Source organism: Botryllus schlosseri, chromosome 9, assembly GCF_051294905.1.
Source record: "Botryllus schlosseri isolate E-star chromosome 9, Bs_hap1, whole genome shotgun sequence".
In the NCBI taxonomy this organism is placed as follows: Eukaryota; Metazoa; Chordata; class Ascidiacea; order Stolidobranchia; family Styelidae; genus Botryllus; species Botryllus schlosseri.
In genome coordinates this window covers 21757042-21769705 of record NC_137244.1, presented here as the reverse complement: position 1 = coordinate 21769705, position 12664 = coordinate 21757042, and the positions used below count along the sequence as shown (strand labels likewise).

The following is a 12664-nucleotide window of genomic DNA, read 5'->3' as shown; positions in this document are numbered from 1 at the left end:
CAAGTTGCCTTTCAGTGCTGTCACGGTTGGACAGTGGATATCTGGCACGATTCGCTGATAAGAATACGCTTCCGATCTCGAGGTTGTAAGCCAACTTTTTCCGTTATTTCTTAGGTCAGATACCGAGAAGTGTGTAGAAAATTGATTATGAATAAAGCGCTTGCCAAGGAAAAGTGAGAAATGACCTTACAGTTCAGTTAAAGAAAACTATTTGCAAAATATCATCGTGATTGAGTTATGGACGGACTGTATTGCTGCACTTCTCGATTGACTTTCGCAATGCCTTATTCGAGTAACGAATATATGCCATGCGCAAGAATGAATTCTAATTTCCAGACGTACACAACAGCACACATATAGATTTCGCCCTCCGATTGAAAAGACTATAATATAGTCCAATTCCGTGCTCCGATAAAAAGATTATCACGAAAATCGTTCACGAATTAGTATGAGCGCGAGAAGGGAGTCGCGCCCGTAATGATGCAAATTATAAATGAGTCGATATGAAACAGACCGTGAACAGCATGTACTGAATGTGTACGTGCCGAACATGAGCCGCTGCTGAGCAATAGGCATTCACCGAAGCGACAATCCTCATAAACAGCTATAAACGGGAGATAATAACGGGTCATTCGAATTATGTGGACGAGTGGTTATCGTAATCTTATCTCTGTATAGTTTGATAGTTGTCAATCGTATACTGCGATTCGTACAGAGCGAAGTGAACATTGAATAAGGATAGCTGGAACCATACGGTTCACACGAACCGACGGGAAATGATGTGAATGGATGTGGGGTGGTCAAGTCATGTTCCAAGCAGGGATGCGTAGACGAGAGTTGAGACATTTTGGGCCACTTAGGAGTCGAAGCAAGATGAATCGCACTTCTCAATTTGTGCGCGTCGAGTCTAGGAGATAGTCGTGAGTATATACGATTGATGAAGATCCGACAGACCGAGTCGCGGCAATATATACGTAGCAGTTTCCAAGTATAAATAGCAATGGGGGCCGGAGTTAGTGTTGAGGTTTGCAGTAAGATTCGGAGTCGCTATACTTCAAAACTTACTGAGTTGTGAGTCGGAGTCGGGGTTGCGAATTTTAATTTTGCGGAGGTCGTAGCAGAATTACCGTCTCCGGTCATTGGCCTAAACCTGATTTGCTATGTGTTGAACATGCCGACACGATGATTTTTACATGACGTACGTAGTATGTAGTAAGAGTATTCCTTATAGGCCCCGGAGTATTCAAATATGAATTTTCAATAGTCCCATAATGTTTATAAAATGGACTTTTAAAGTGTGCCTACCGCGGTCATTTTGCAATACTTGAGTAGATGTCGTAAGCGGATAACAACATGGCTATCTAATATTAAGGTATATCTTTAAGCCAGACAAGCGCAAAGCGCACAACGCACAAAGTGCACGGTGCACACCCTGCAGACCCGATGAAATAAATATTCTGTATTTTCATATCTTATATCTGAGACAGTGTTATGGCGACAATGAATTCGGTAGTAGACTTGATATTGACTAATATCGGTCTAATCATAACTTTTGTCGTGTCTCTGTGGTTCGTTTTTGTGTATCTCCCGAAGAAACCAAAGAAATTTCCTCCAGGGCCAACCGGATTGCCTATTCTAGGCGTTGCTCTATCTATCGGAAAAAGACCAGAAGAAACATTCAGAGTGAGTGTCCATGTCCACCTATCAAAGTCCCCAAAGTCTGCAATGCATATCGAAATTAACAACAGAATCGATAGATTTTTCCTACCAACTCATGTGCTTTCAATTTCACAGAAATGGACCGATCAATACGGTGACGTGATAGGATTCAAGGTCGGGTTTAACTACACGGTGGTTTTAAATTCGTATGAAAAAATCCAGGAGGCGATCGTCAAGTACGGAACTACATTTAGTAATCGTCCCAACAATATACTATTTGCAGACGGACTGCGAAAATCAGGTATCTCTCTACGTAGAGATATTTTGTTGCACCTATATAACTAAGTAACGTATCGAAAGGGACACACCAATTACTGTAGTCATATACAGTAAAATACACTTCTCAGTAAGTTGTGACATGAATTAAAAATAATAATATCTTACTAAATCGCGATCATATTTCAACTCGGGAATCAGCGTAAGCGATTGGAGCAAATGAGCTCGATATCACTATTCTACTTACATTCCAATATACGGAAGTCGATGTTTGTGACGGTGACTCGCCATATATCACGGTCCTGTCTGTTTTGTTGTCATCTAAGTAAAACGGCCCTAATATGAGTTTATCAGCAACCAGCATGCATGACTGCAGTAGAAACAGCTAGACCTGCATTTACCTACATGCGAACGAGGGAACACGTGAATTGGCTTTTTCAGATCCAAATTGGCCCGCTGTAATTAGAGGCCCACAAACTTTGATATAATAGGATATGTCGTCAGCTTCAGCTGCTTCATGTCAGAGCCGAAATTATCCAAGTGATGCTTTCAGGGGTATCAGGAAGTGACTACTCACAGGACTACATGACGCAGAGGAACTTTGCTCATGGTGTTCTCGGAAAGTTAGGCTTCGGAAAGTCAGCCATGGAAGACCCTATTCTTGTGAGTTGCGATGTTTGATTTCCACTTGTGTAGTTTAGCAGACTTCTTACGAACTCTATATAGGACGAAGCTCTCATACTGGTGGAATCACTCGGAGATGGCAAAGTCCCGTTAGAACACGAAGCGAAGGTTAGATTTTTAAAATAGTTTGGGATGGTGCGAACATTCGATTCACTTTCGCTGTAGCCGGTAGCGTTATGAACAGAACCTTAGCAGGGTCTACACCAGGGGTGGGCAAACTTTTGAGCTCGCGGGCCGCATTCAACATCTGAATCCATTCGCGGGCCGCACTATGTAAAATTGGGATTATAAACCAAAACACAATATCGGTATTTGATTATATAGTGAGAACATGGAGATAATATATATGCTTATTTAAAACAAACCAAACATTGCTGTCAGAAACAGTGGCGAGATTTCATAGACTGGTCGACCTCAATAACCAATTTGTCAAAAATATAGAGATTAATGTCGGTTGTTCCGATTCTGTTCATAGATTTACTTATTCCAGTTTTGGTTCAGTCCCAGAACACACAATGCTGACAGCATCATAACCATGTTAGCTTCAAACACGCTTCTACTATGTGTAGATCAAATATAAATACCCCAACACTACTCATACAGTGAACGAATCTACCTAAGACACGAGCGAATCGTTTTTATAAGCACATCACTGAAATAATTAAAACGGGATGAGGCAATCTGAAATCATACTCCTGATCCCAATTATGTTAATCTCGTTTAGGATTTTTGTGATGTTTAGCAATTGAAACCTTGCAAGCTGTGTGGGCCTTGAGATCGGGCTGTCGCGCCAGAAAGTAAAACATAAAAAAACAATATAAGAAGTATTTACCTCAGAGCAGTAGTTCTCAAACTTTTTAAGACACGCCCCCCCCCTTGTGATGGTGAAAGATTTCGCGCCCCTTATCGTCATATCACAAAACGCAACCAGGATGCTAGCAAACGTAAAGGATATAGTTTGATGGCATGGAAGGTTACGACTGTGGAGTGTGGATGAGAGATATTTAAATATGAAATTTAGACTGAATACAGATCAATAATTATGAATGGGATGTAAATCGCGCGAAGCGCAAAAAGATTTTTCAGTTGAACTCAGCTTCGCGCCACCCGTCAGATGCTTTCACGTCCCCAAGGGGGTGCGACCCCGGTTTGAGAACCACTGCCTTAAAATTATCATGATGAATTATACTAAGAAAAAGTTTAATCAAGTCCCTGCATTAATTCGATTTTTTAGTACGAATTTTATCAATATTTTTTTTAGAAGTTTCTTTAGACTCTCGCGGGCCGCATGCGGCACGCGGGCCGTAGTTTGCCCACCCCTGGTCTACACACTGTGATCATTTTTCTTCAATGTCATTATGTTACAATTTACAATATATTCTTGGCATTTCTGATTGGAATTGATTGAATTTCAACGTCCTATCCTTCTCTCCATAACAGTAGAAGCAAGATCGGAATATAAAAATAGGTAAAATAACATAAATCTTGTATCGCCAAATGGTTGTTTAAAACACTTTGTTTAAAACGTGTTTTAAAAAGGCCTTTTCAATTTTTTTTGAAGTTGTATAATTATGCCATGATTGTGTAAATACTTTCCAAAAACATGTTGTATGAGCCTACGGCCGACGAGATTACCACCTGATGTAACCGACGTATATGATATGGGATGGTTCGAACGCTCGAAATGGTCGGTTCGACAGCTATAATACGTAGATATAGATCATTGGTACGGAATGAATGTTCTGATGATGATGATCGCAGACCGTAAAAAGGCTGCAAGACAATGTAGTTCTGGTTAAAGATATTTTTGGTCCATATATAACAGGGGTTGGAAGCCTATATTTACCCTTTTCAATTGTGAAAATCAATCTACAATGACATCACAATTGAATACGCGTGACGTCATGGCTTAGAAAAAGTTTGTTGATTTTTGTTTTAAACACAACCCTACTTCCATCACTGCTATGTGTTTGGCCACGCTAGAGCGAAATCATGAGCCCATCTTCCTGCCAGATACAACCGCCGATGATGTTAGGGTGCAGTGGTCCGAACATTCTCTAAGCAGCGTAAAAATACTGGGACCGAAAAAGAAGCCGAAACATTCCGAAAACTGCCTCGGATCTACGGAAAATTAATTTCCAACGAGATTTTATAAGGTCGTGTAAAATATTACACTCTAATCACACCGCCATAAATGATATGTTATTGTTATAAGAGCCTAGATAGCCATAAAACTAGGTTGGACTAAAACTTCCAACCCATTGCCATTCCAGCTGTGGATCTTAAGGGATGGTGTGAGCGTGAGATTCACGTTCGCGTTCTGTGTGTGAACCTCCGAAATTAAGAGGTTCCCGTTCACAAACGAACCTTGGTAGGTTCTGCACTGTGAACCTTTTTCATATATTACAATTTTTCATTACAACATCATTTAGTTGAAACTCTTTGCATTTCAACTTCAGCCCACTCTATGCATGGCGCTGGGAGCATGAAAAAAATCAACACTGAACGAGCATGCACCTTACCAATCTCAACAATCTTACTTGCTTTGATACAAAAGTTTGTTCGAAATATTCAGCTTTCTGTTTGTGAATATATTTAGTGACTCACTGCTGTGAGCTTGACCCGCAATCACGTAACATTAAGAACGAATTACAATGCATGTTGGTATAGTCAGCGAATAATGCTTATTCAAACAATTAATGAAATTCATATAAAGAATACATCGTTGTCTCATATAAAAAAAAATGTAGCAGGCGTACGGAATCCATCTTTATTTGATGTTTGTTATATCATAAAAACCGAATCCATGCAATTGGGGTATTGGCTACTGTATTACTTGTTTATGGGGGTATTATCGGTATAAAGTATAAAAAGTCATTTATACACTCTGCTCAATATCAATGTAGAAATAGTCATACGTCGAATACATTGTCCGGTCTGGCCGAGACCGTTAAGGCGGAAGCTTATATTCCCTCGGAAATCCTCATCGAAATTGTTGGCAAAGCAACGGAAGATATTGATTTTATGGGATCACTATAGCACTTGGTGGCGTTTAGAAAGTCAACGTGTACATCAGCATTGTGGCATAATGTGGCCTGAGTCTTCGCTAGATATTGCTTACATTATCACTTCACTGACATGTAGGGTTGGATATTAGCAATACGACGTCACAGGGTTCACGTTCGCGTTCACAAAGAACCTTTCAAAGGGGTTCGCGCTCACACGAACCTGAACTTTTCAGGGTCTCGCACCATCCCTGATCTTACCATTGCACTATCTCGCCGCTCAGTGACATCTTACTAATGGTATAATATACCAAACTTACTTTACATTAGACTACTATACATACATATCAAATTCAATATCTTAAGATAGAATTGCAAAAGGCGATTTCATGTTTAAATTTTATCGTGACGATACCAATTTTACGTTCATGTTCACAGCGAACCTCATACAAAAGCTCGTATTTGCACGAATCCGAACCTTTTAGGGTTTCGCACCATTCCTAACAGTCGTCCCGTCCTACTTGTGTGCATTTTTAACACATACTTACTCCATTCTTCACAGATGATGATTAAATTTGCGTCAGCAAATATAATAGCACGGGTTGCGATCGGACAGCGATTTCCTGACATGAAAGACAAAGAATTCTTGGCAGCGGTGGATGGATGGAATAATTTCTTTCACTTAGGAGCACCAGCTTTTAACGTAGTATTCCCATATCCGGTCTGAACCATTCTTTAATTTATCATGAATTCGTAATTCTCAGGCGGCCATGATCAGCCCATCGCTCCTTCATCTTCCAAACCTCCGCCAATCGGCACTGTCTGTGCGAAGAGGATTAGATGACGTAGGAAAGGAGTTTAGTAATATTGTATATCCGATATCCAAGTTTGTTATTTCTGTATCTGATAGCACATGGCATTCATTCGCAAGAGAATTAAAGAACACAAAGATATATTAGATCCCGAGAGCCCAAGGGATTTCATAGACGAATTTCTAATAGAGCAGAAGAAAAGTGGCACTAAAGATCTGTACACAGGTGAACGACAATGCGAGAAGGGTGATATTAATCTTTAAGTATATTTGAACCGGTGGAAGGAAGTATAGCCTGTAACTCGTTAAAGACCAGTAATATGTGAAAGCTATTACGATTTATACCCCTGCCATAGAGTTATAAAAGTCAGGAAATATATAGCCTACCTTGCTTTCCAGGTCGATATTGAATTGGAATCATCGGTCTATCTTTACTTGCCCAACCGACTTCCTGTCTACGTCAAACGTCAAAGTAATATTTGCAATTTTACACGACACCTCTTCTTTTAGACGAAATGCTGGCCTGTATGGTGAGAGATTTCTTCGGCGGTGGTCTGGAATCAACGGAATTAACGTTAATTTTCAGTTGCCTGGTACTTGCGAACCGACCTAACATTCGGAAGAAGGTATGTTGGTCAGAGAAACCTTCGAGTTGACCCCCACATTGTCATGATCAGTTGAACATACTGCTTGCTTGTGGTTGTATATATCTAATGTATATGCCGATATAGTTGATTGGACGAAAGATACCGATTATATTACGTCGCAATGTAACAATAATACTGTCATATATTTAGCTTCAGATAAGCATAGGGGTCAAAGTAATCAGCATTGTTACTTAAAGTGGAAGGAATAAAAGTACTCAAGGTGCATCTTCGCGATCGCGACTAACGCAAAATGACTATTGAAGTTGCAAATTGGTACGATTTACTAAAAAAATATTCAGTTACCGTGATGCAGGGGCTATGTCCAATGGAAACAACAATTTGATGCGGTTACCAGTAAAATTTCAAAAAATATTTTTAAAATAAAAAAAAAATTAAATGAATTAACTTCGATAGTTTCCTTCTGCTGGTTCGAATTAAACCATGTTTAATGTGCAGCTTTTTTTTACCCAACCTAACAATTTTATCGAATAACCAGTATAATTTTAGGAAATTTTTTTTTTTGAGCAACCCTAATGTCTGCGGGTTGCAAAACATAACGACTTGACTGAGTAGTGCAATTATAGGCAAATCCTACTTGGATACTATGAAAAGGTAGTGCTTCATTACTGAACACATCTAGGGATAAGTACGTTACCGCAGCATATAAAAATCTCCGTATTCTAGTCTGCTCATTTCAGCTCCATGACGAAATCGACGAAGTACTGGGTCCGAATGGAAAAGTTCGTTACGCGCTGAGAGAGAAGATGCCATATTGTCACGCTGTCATAAAGGAAATAATGAGGTTCAGAACTCCCGCTCCTCTGCTCATACCTCACGCGGTACACGAAAATGTCAAATTCAGCAATTACGAAATACCAACAGTAAGCTTAGGCTATACTATATAATCAGAAGGACGGAAAATTGAATTAATGTTCTTTTGTAACTGCAGGGAAGTACAATAATAGTGAACGTACACGCTGTGCATAATAATCCCAAATATTGGGACAACCCGGAGGTGTTCGATCCGGAGCGATTTATCGACGAAAGCGGCAAAGTTAAATCCACTAAATATCTCATGAATTTCGGAATTGGTAAGTAATTTATCTAATCTAGTAAAGTAACACTTATACTTATGATCCACATAATAGGAATATAGGGTATGGGTTCTTAACCAGTGGTTCGTTGATCCCTCGTGGGTACGAATCACCAAAGCAAGCGCCCAGGCTATATTGGATACAGACAGAGTCATGTACTGCATGTTGTGTCGTGTGCCTAAAGGGTTGTAATGAAATGGCCCGTATCACATGTTGTGTAGAAACCCCTATGATACCAAAGATCAGCGTTTGGTCGCGGCCTGACAATGGACAGGAGTACGACAAATATTTATGAAAGCTCTAGGGGCATACGAGCGTAAGAAAGAAACAGGTAAGAAACACTATAGCATGGTTTCCTAGTCAGGGGTCCGTGGACCCTTTGGGGGTACGAAGAACCAAATCATGGGGTACGAGATGCATTAGCGGAATTAGGCCTATACACTATTTAGAGCCCACAATTAGTTTTCAAATAAACAATCAGTGGAATATTTTCTGACCATTTTTATTCAACTCAAATACTTTCGACGGGCTACTCGCGATTAGCCTATACACGTCAATGACCTTTTGATTTTAATATAGGTTTTATCAGAAATTGTATTGGCAATGGAAAGAGGGTATGAGTAATTTTATTGAAAGCTCAAACCGCTAAAATGTAATGAAATAATGCCTAGCAGACACCGGTACGAAAAACGCCAATGAACTGCTTGGTTATATAAAAGATTCATATCAGCAGCCGCTGAGATCTAACGATTCGAGATATTTGTCGGATACAAAATTTTCAATAGCGATGCTCAGACTGCGTTTACCTGTCAAGTATCAACAGTATCAATTTGGCCAGTTGCGATAGTGCCGAGATGCATGATTCACGAGATGCACGTCCTTGCCATCCTCATTTCACGAGCTATCGGTACCTGTTAGTGACTAGAAACATGATATAGAGCGGTGTTTTTTTTTTTTCAATCATATCGGCATATCGTAAAAATTTGAGACGTTAAATCACGGGGACGCAATTGATGCGCAATGAGCATAGCAAATACTTGTGATGTAAGAATGACGACCAGTGCGGTGCACAAATTCGACGTGCCTACTCCATACGTCGCACTATTCCTAGTTCAGTTTATGTTTAAGGCCCTTGTAAAACTAGGAAATTGAGAAAATGTCATTTACAAAGCAATTGGTTTATAAGCTTACTTCGGATTTTTCCGAATGTAATGGATTCCTACTACGATTGCTCAAAAATGCTGTAAACACCGTAATCGAATTCGATTACAAATTACGACTATTCCATATCTGGTTCAAAGTACAGTATATGAACATCCCGCTAGAGTGTAGTTAGGGTTGTATTTAAAACAAATGGTTGTTGAATTTAAACGTGATATCCTTCTCTCCATAACAGTAGAATCAAGATCGGAATATAATAATCGGTAAAATAACATAAACCCTGTATCGCCAAATGGTTTTTTGAAACACTTTGTTTAAAACATGTTTTAAACAGTCTTTTAAACAAAGGCCTTTTAAAAATAAAACAGAATTATGTAAATACTTCCCAAAAACATGTTGTATGAGTCTACGACCGACACCCGATTTAGCCAACGTATATCAATATGGGATGGTTGGAACCCTCAAAATAGTTGGTTCAACAGTTATAGTACATATATTCCGTCAAAGGAACTATATTTACCCTATATTTTCACTTGGCAATGACAATACACGATGACGTCACAATTGAATATTCATGACGTCATTGCTTAAAAGAAAACATGTTTTAAACGAGGGCCTTGTTTTTAAATATGTTTGCTTTTAATTGATTTTTGTTTTAAATGCAACCCTAAGTATAGCCATGCATGATGAAAATTTTGGGATTTCAATACTTCTGTATTAATGTGTAAACGTCACGAATATCTCTTGTGACTGAGTAAAATCGAATGAAGTCGCAATGTTCAAGTCAAAAATTTGGAGGGAGCATTGTCGCATTTCGCCTCCCTGACTACTGCTCTGGTGCTTTGTTACTGAGTAACTTTAATTTTAACAAGAGAGTAACAAATGACTGTATGCTAGCCAGATATTGTGTTCACAATATGAAAAAAATCGCCATTAATTGTGACGTCAAAACGGCGGCCCTGTGTTGGCACACAAAATCAGGACAACAGCGCTTTCTAGGCCTACCCATCGTCGACCACATAGGCTAGTTACAAACATCACAATCTCTTTGAGAGCGATTTCCATTGATCTATCAAGATTAATATAGTCGAGTCTATGACGACCATATATTTTATAGGGCCTCGCCATTGCATCGGACGGCGCTTGGCTGAAATGGAAGTGTTCATATTCTTCATGACGCTCTTCCAGAAGTTTGACGTCATTCCCACCCCACAGCCAGGCTGCCAGCGACCATGGGTTTGTGATGAAGTATCTCAAACTGGACTATCAGTATCCCCTCCTGATGTCACACCGGTGACTCTGGTTTCACGACACACGTAGGATGGGATTGGAGTTATGATGTATACTGTAGAAGTGTAGATGTGTAGATATGTAGGTATTAGAATAGGTGTCGTTCAACATGTTATATGCTTTCGTTATACGACCATAATCTATTCTAATTGATGATGGAAAACCGTTCGCTGAGATTCTTTTTGAAATGCAATTTCTACTCTTGTCTCATTATTTTCAGCGCTTGCTTGAGAATCTACGATCCTGCATGATAACAATTTTCTAAATTCGTGACGTTGTCCGGAGGATCTATCTTGTATCAGTAGGCCTAATAATAATAATAGCGCGTTTGTCGAAATTTGTGATCGCGTCCCATAAACCACGTCGATACCAACATTATCATGACAACATCAATAGGCTTATTATATAGTTGTTTCAAGTTATATAATTGTTTGTCCGTAAAATCTACATTTTATTTACTTTGATTTTTTTCTAAATTAATTTTGGATGGTTCTATCTTGAATGCATCATTTTATTACTCGGAATTCTTGTAGTAGTTCTACTTCAGCAGGGGTTCTCAACTTTCATGTTTAATGGGCCGCATTTTAACATCAAGAAGTGCTGCGGGCCGCAGAACATTATTACCAAGTGATCATAGGATACTATTAAATTCCCCGTATTTAGCATCAAGTTTGCAGTTGCTGCTATTTGTGTGAATATGTTTTCTTCCAGTGGCGTAAGTAAATCAAGCCGATTTTTCTCCTTCCCCACCATGGCAGGAGCGCCATCAATAAGTACAGAAATCAGTTTCATCAAGTTGATGTTTTTGGGTGGTCTTCGATAAAAGCTCGTCATTGCAGAACATATTTCTCCTCCCAACGTTTGCCATGCCAGCATTTACTCTGTGAATATGTCCACTCTGAGAAAATGCACCCATATTATGAGTTATGCAATGTCCGAGGAGTCGGTGGATTCGCCGGATGCTAGGCTAAAGGAGCCTACGCAGCAGCTTGTTTCAGAAACTGCGATAACATATCGACAGACATGAATTAGTGTTACTCATTTGGACATGGGGTTGAATCAGACAACTGTAGCTTCACGATTTGTCTGGTGATGTTGTCCTTGTTGCTAAATCCCGGTAACAGCAGATTCTCACAGTCTGCTAAAGTTTTCGCAAATCCCGTCTTCTCAGTCTGACTTCTTGGCTTTAGCATTATTCCGACCAATTTTGAACTATACCTCTAACGTTGTCGGCAATTTTAACAATGCCTCAACATATCGATTGCTGGATTTCACACATAACTATAGCAACGTTTTTTCATGAAGAAGATGTTCATATGTTAGGCAGCAATGGTTCCCAAAGTGGGCGCCAGCGCCCCCTAGGGGGTTGACGAGCGTGAAGGGGTGCTGACCATGAAATGGGCGATTGGGGGGGCGTTGGCCATAAATTCGGCGGTAGGGGGCGCTGAGAGCAAATGGGGGCGGTGTAGGTTTAAAATGCAACTGCAGCATATTGTTAAAACGATTGATGAATGAAACAGCAAAATACGTAGTATAAATGCAAATTCGACTCAGCCAAGTCGATTTACGGTCGATTCATGAATCATTCAATTCAAGCAGTTGCATCGGAAAAGTCCAACGTTACTTGACAATGTCGATCCTGCCCATCAATGGACTGATTCAGCGACCGGCATAATCACCAGAAAGCGTGGTTCATTGTGTGTTGGGAATTGTGATGCATATGAACAATTATTGCTGCACAGCGAGGTGCCATGGCGTTTAATAGAAACTGCCTTCCCCGAATGTACTCTCTGTTGCAAGCGATCATGGAATTCTCACACAGCTGCGACCTTGGCATTGGACATGGCGTTCGGGATGCGAGAAAAGATGTCGCTTATACTAGGCGAGCATATTCTCCAAATTTTATGAGTTTCGATTCAGCAATAAGCCCGTGGTAGTTCAGCGATATTCACCGAGGCGTGAACTTTCCGATTGCCAAGCTTCCCTGAGCTTGATAGCGATCCCGCTCTCATATCAGATTTTGACTTACACCCTTCG

General features: G+C 40.0%; 1 protein-coding gene across 1 annotated transcript; it reads left to right on the top strand.

The window, feature by feature from the left end:
* Window positions 1-1435: 1435 nt before the first annotated feature.
* Window positions 1436-11418, top strand: LOC145446284 (cytochrome P450 2C5-like). Its single transcript, XM_080324536.1, has 11 exons — window positions 1436-1683; window positions 1795-1960; window positions 2489-2598; window positions 2662-2727; window positions 6187-6327; window positions 6389-6469; window positions 6535-6661; window positions 6946-7061; window positions 7781-7963; window positions 8032-8173; window positions 10455-11418. Exons 1-11 carry the CDS (start codon window positions 1492-1494, stop codon window positions 10655-10657), a joined length of 1527 nt encoding a protein of 508 aa, XP_080180662.1. The 5' UTR covers window positions 1436-1491; the 3' UTR covers window positions 10658-11418.
* Window positions 11419-12664: the final 1246 nt, after the last annotated feature.

Coding starts and splice junctions, on each gene's coding strand:
- LOC145446284 (XM_080324536.1), top strand. CDS start 1,492: ATGGCGACAATGAATTCGGTAGTAGACTTGATATTGACTAATATCGGT. Junction 2,728..6,186: donor CGTTAGAACACGAAGCGAAG/GTTAGATTTTTA, acceptor CATTCTTCACAG/ATGATGATTAAATTTGCGTC. Junction 6,470..6,534: donor TGCGAAGAGGATTAGATGAC/GTAGGAAAGGAG, acceptor TGTATCTGATAG/CACATGGCATTCATTCGCAA.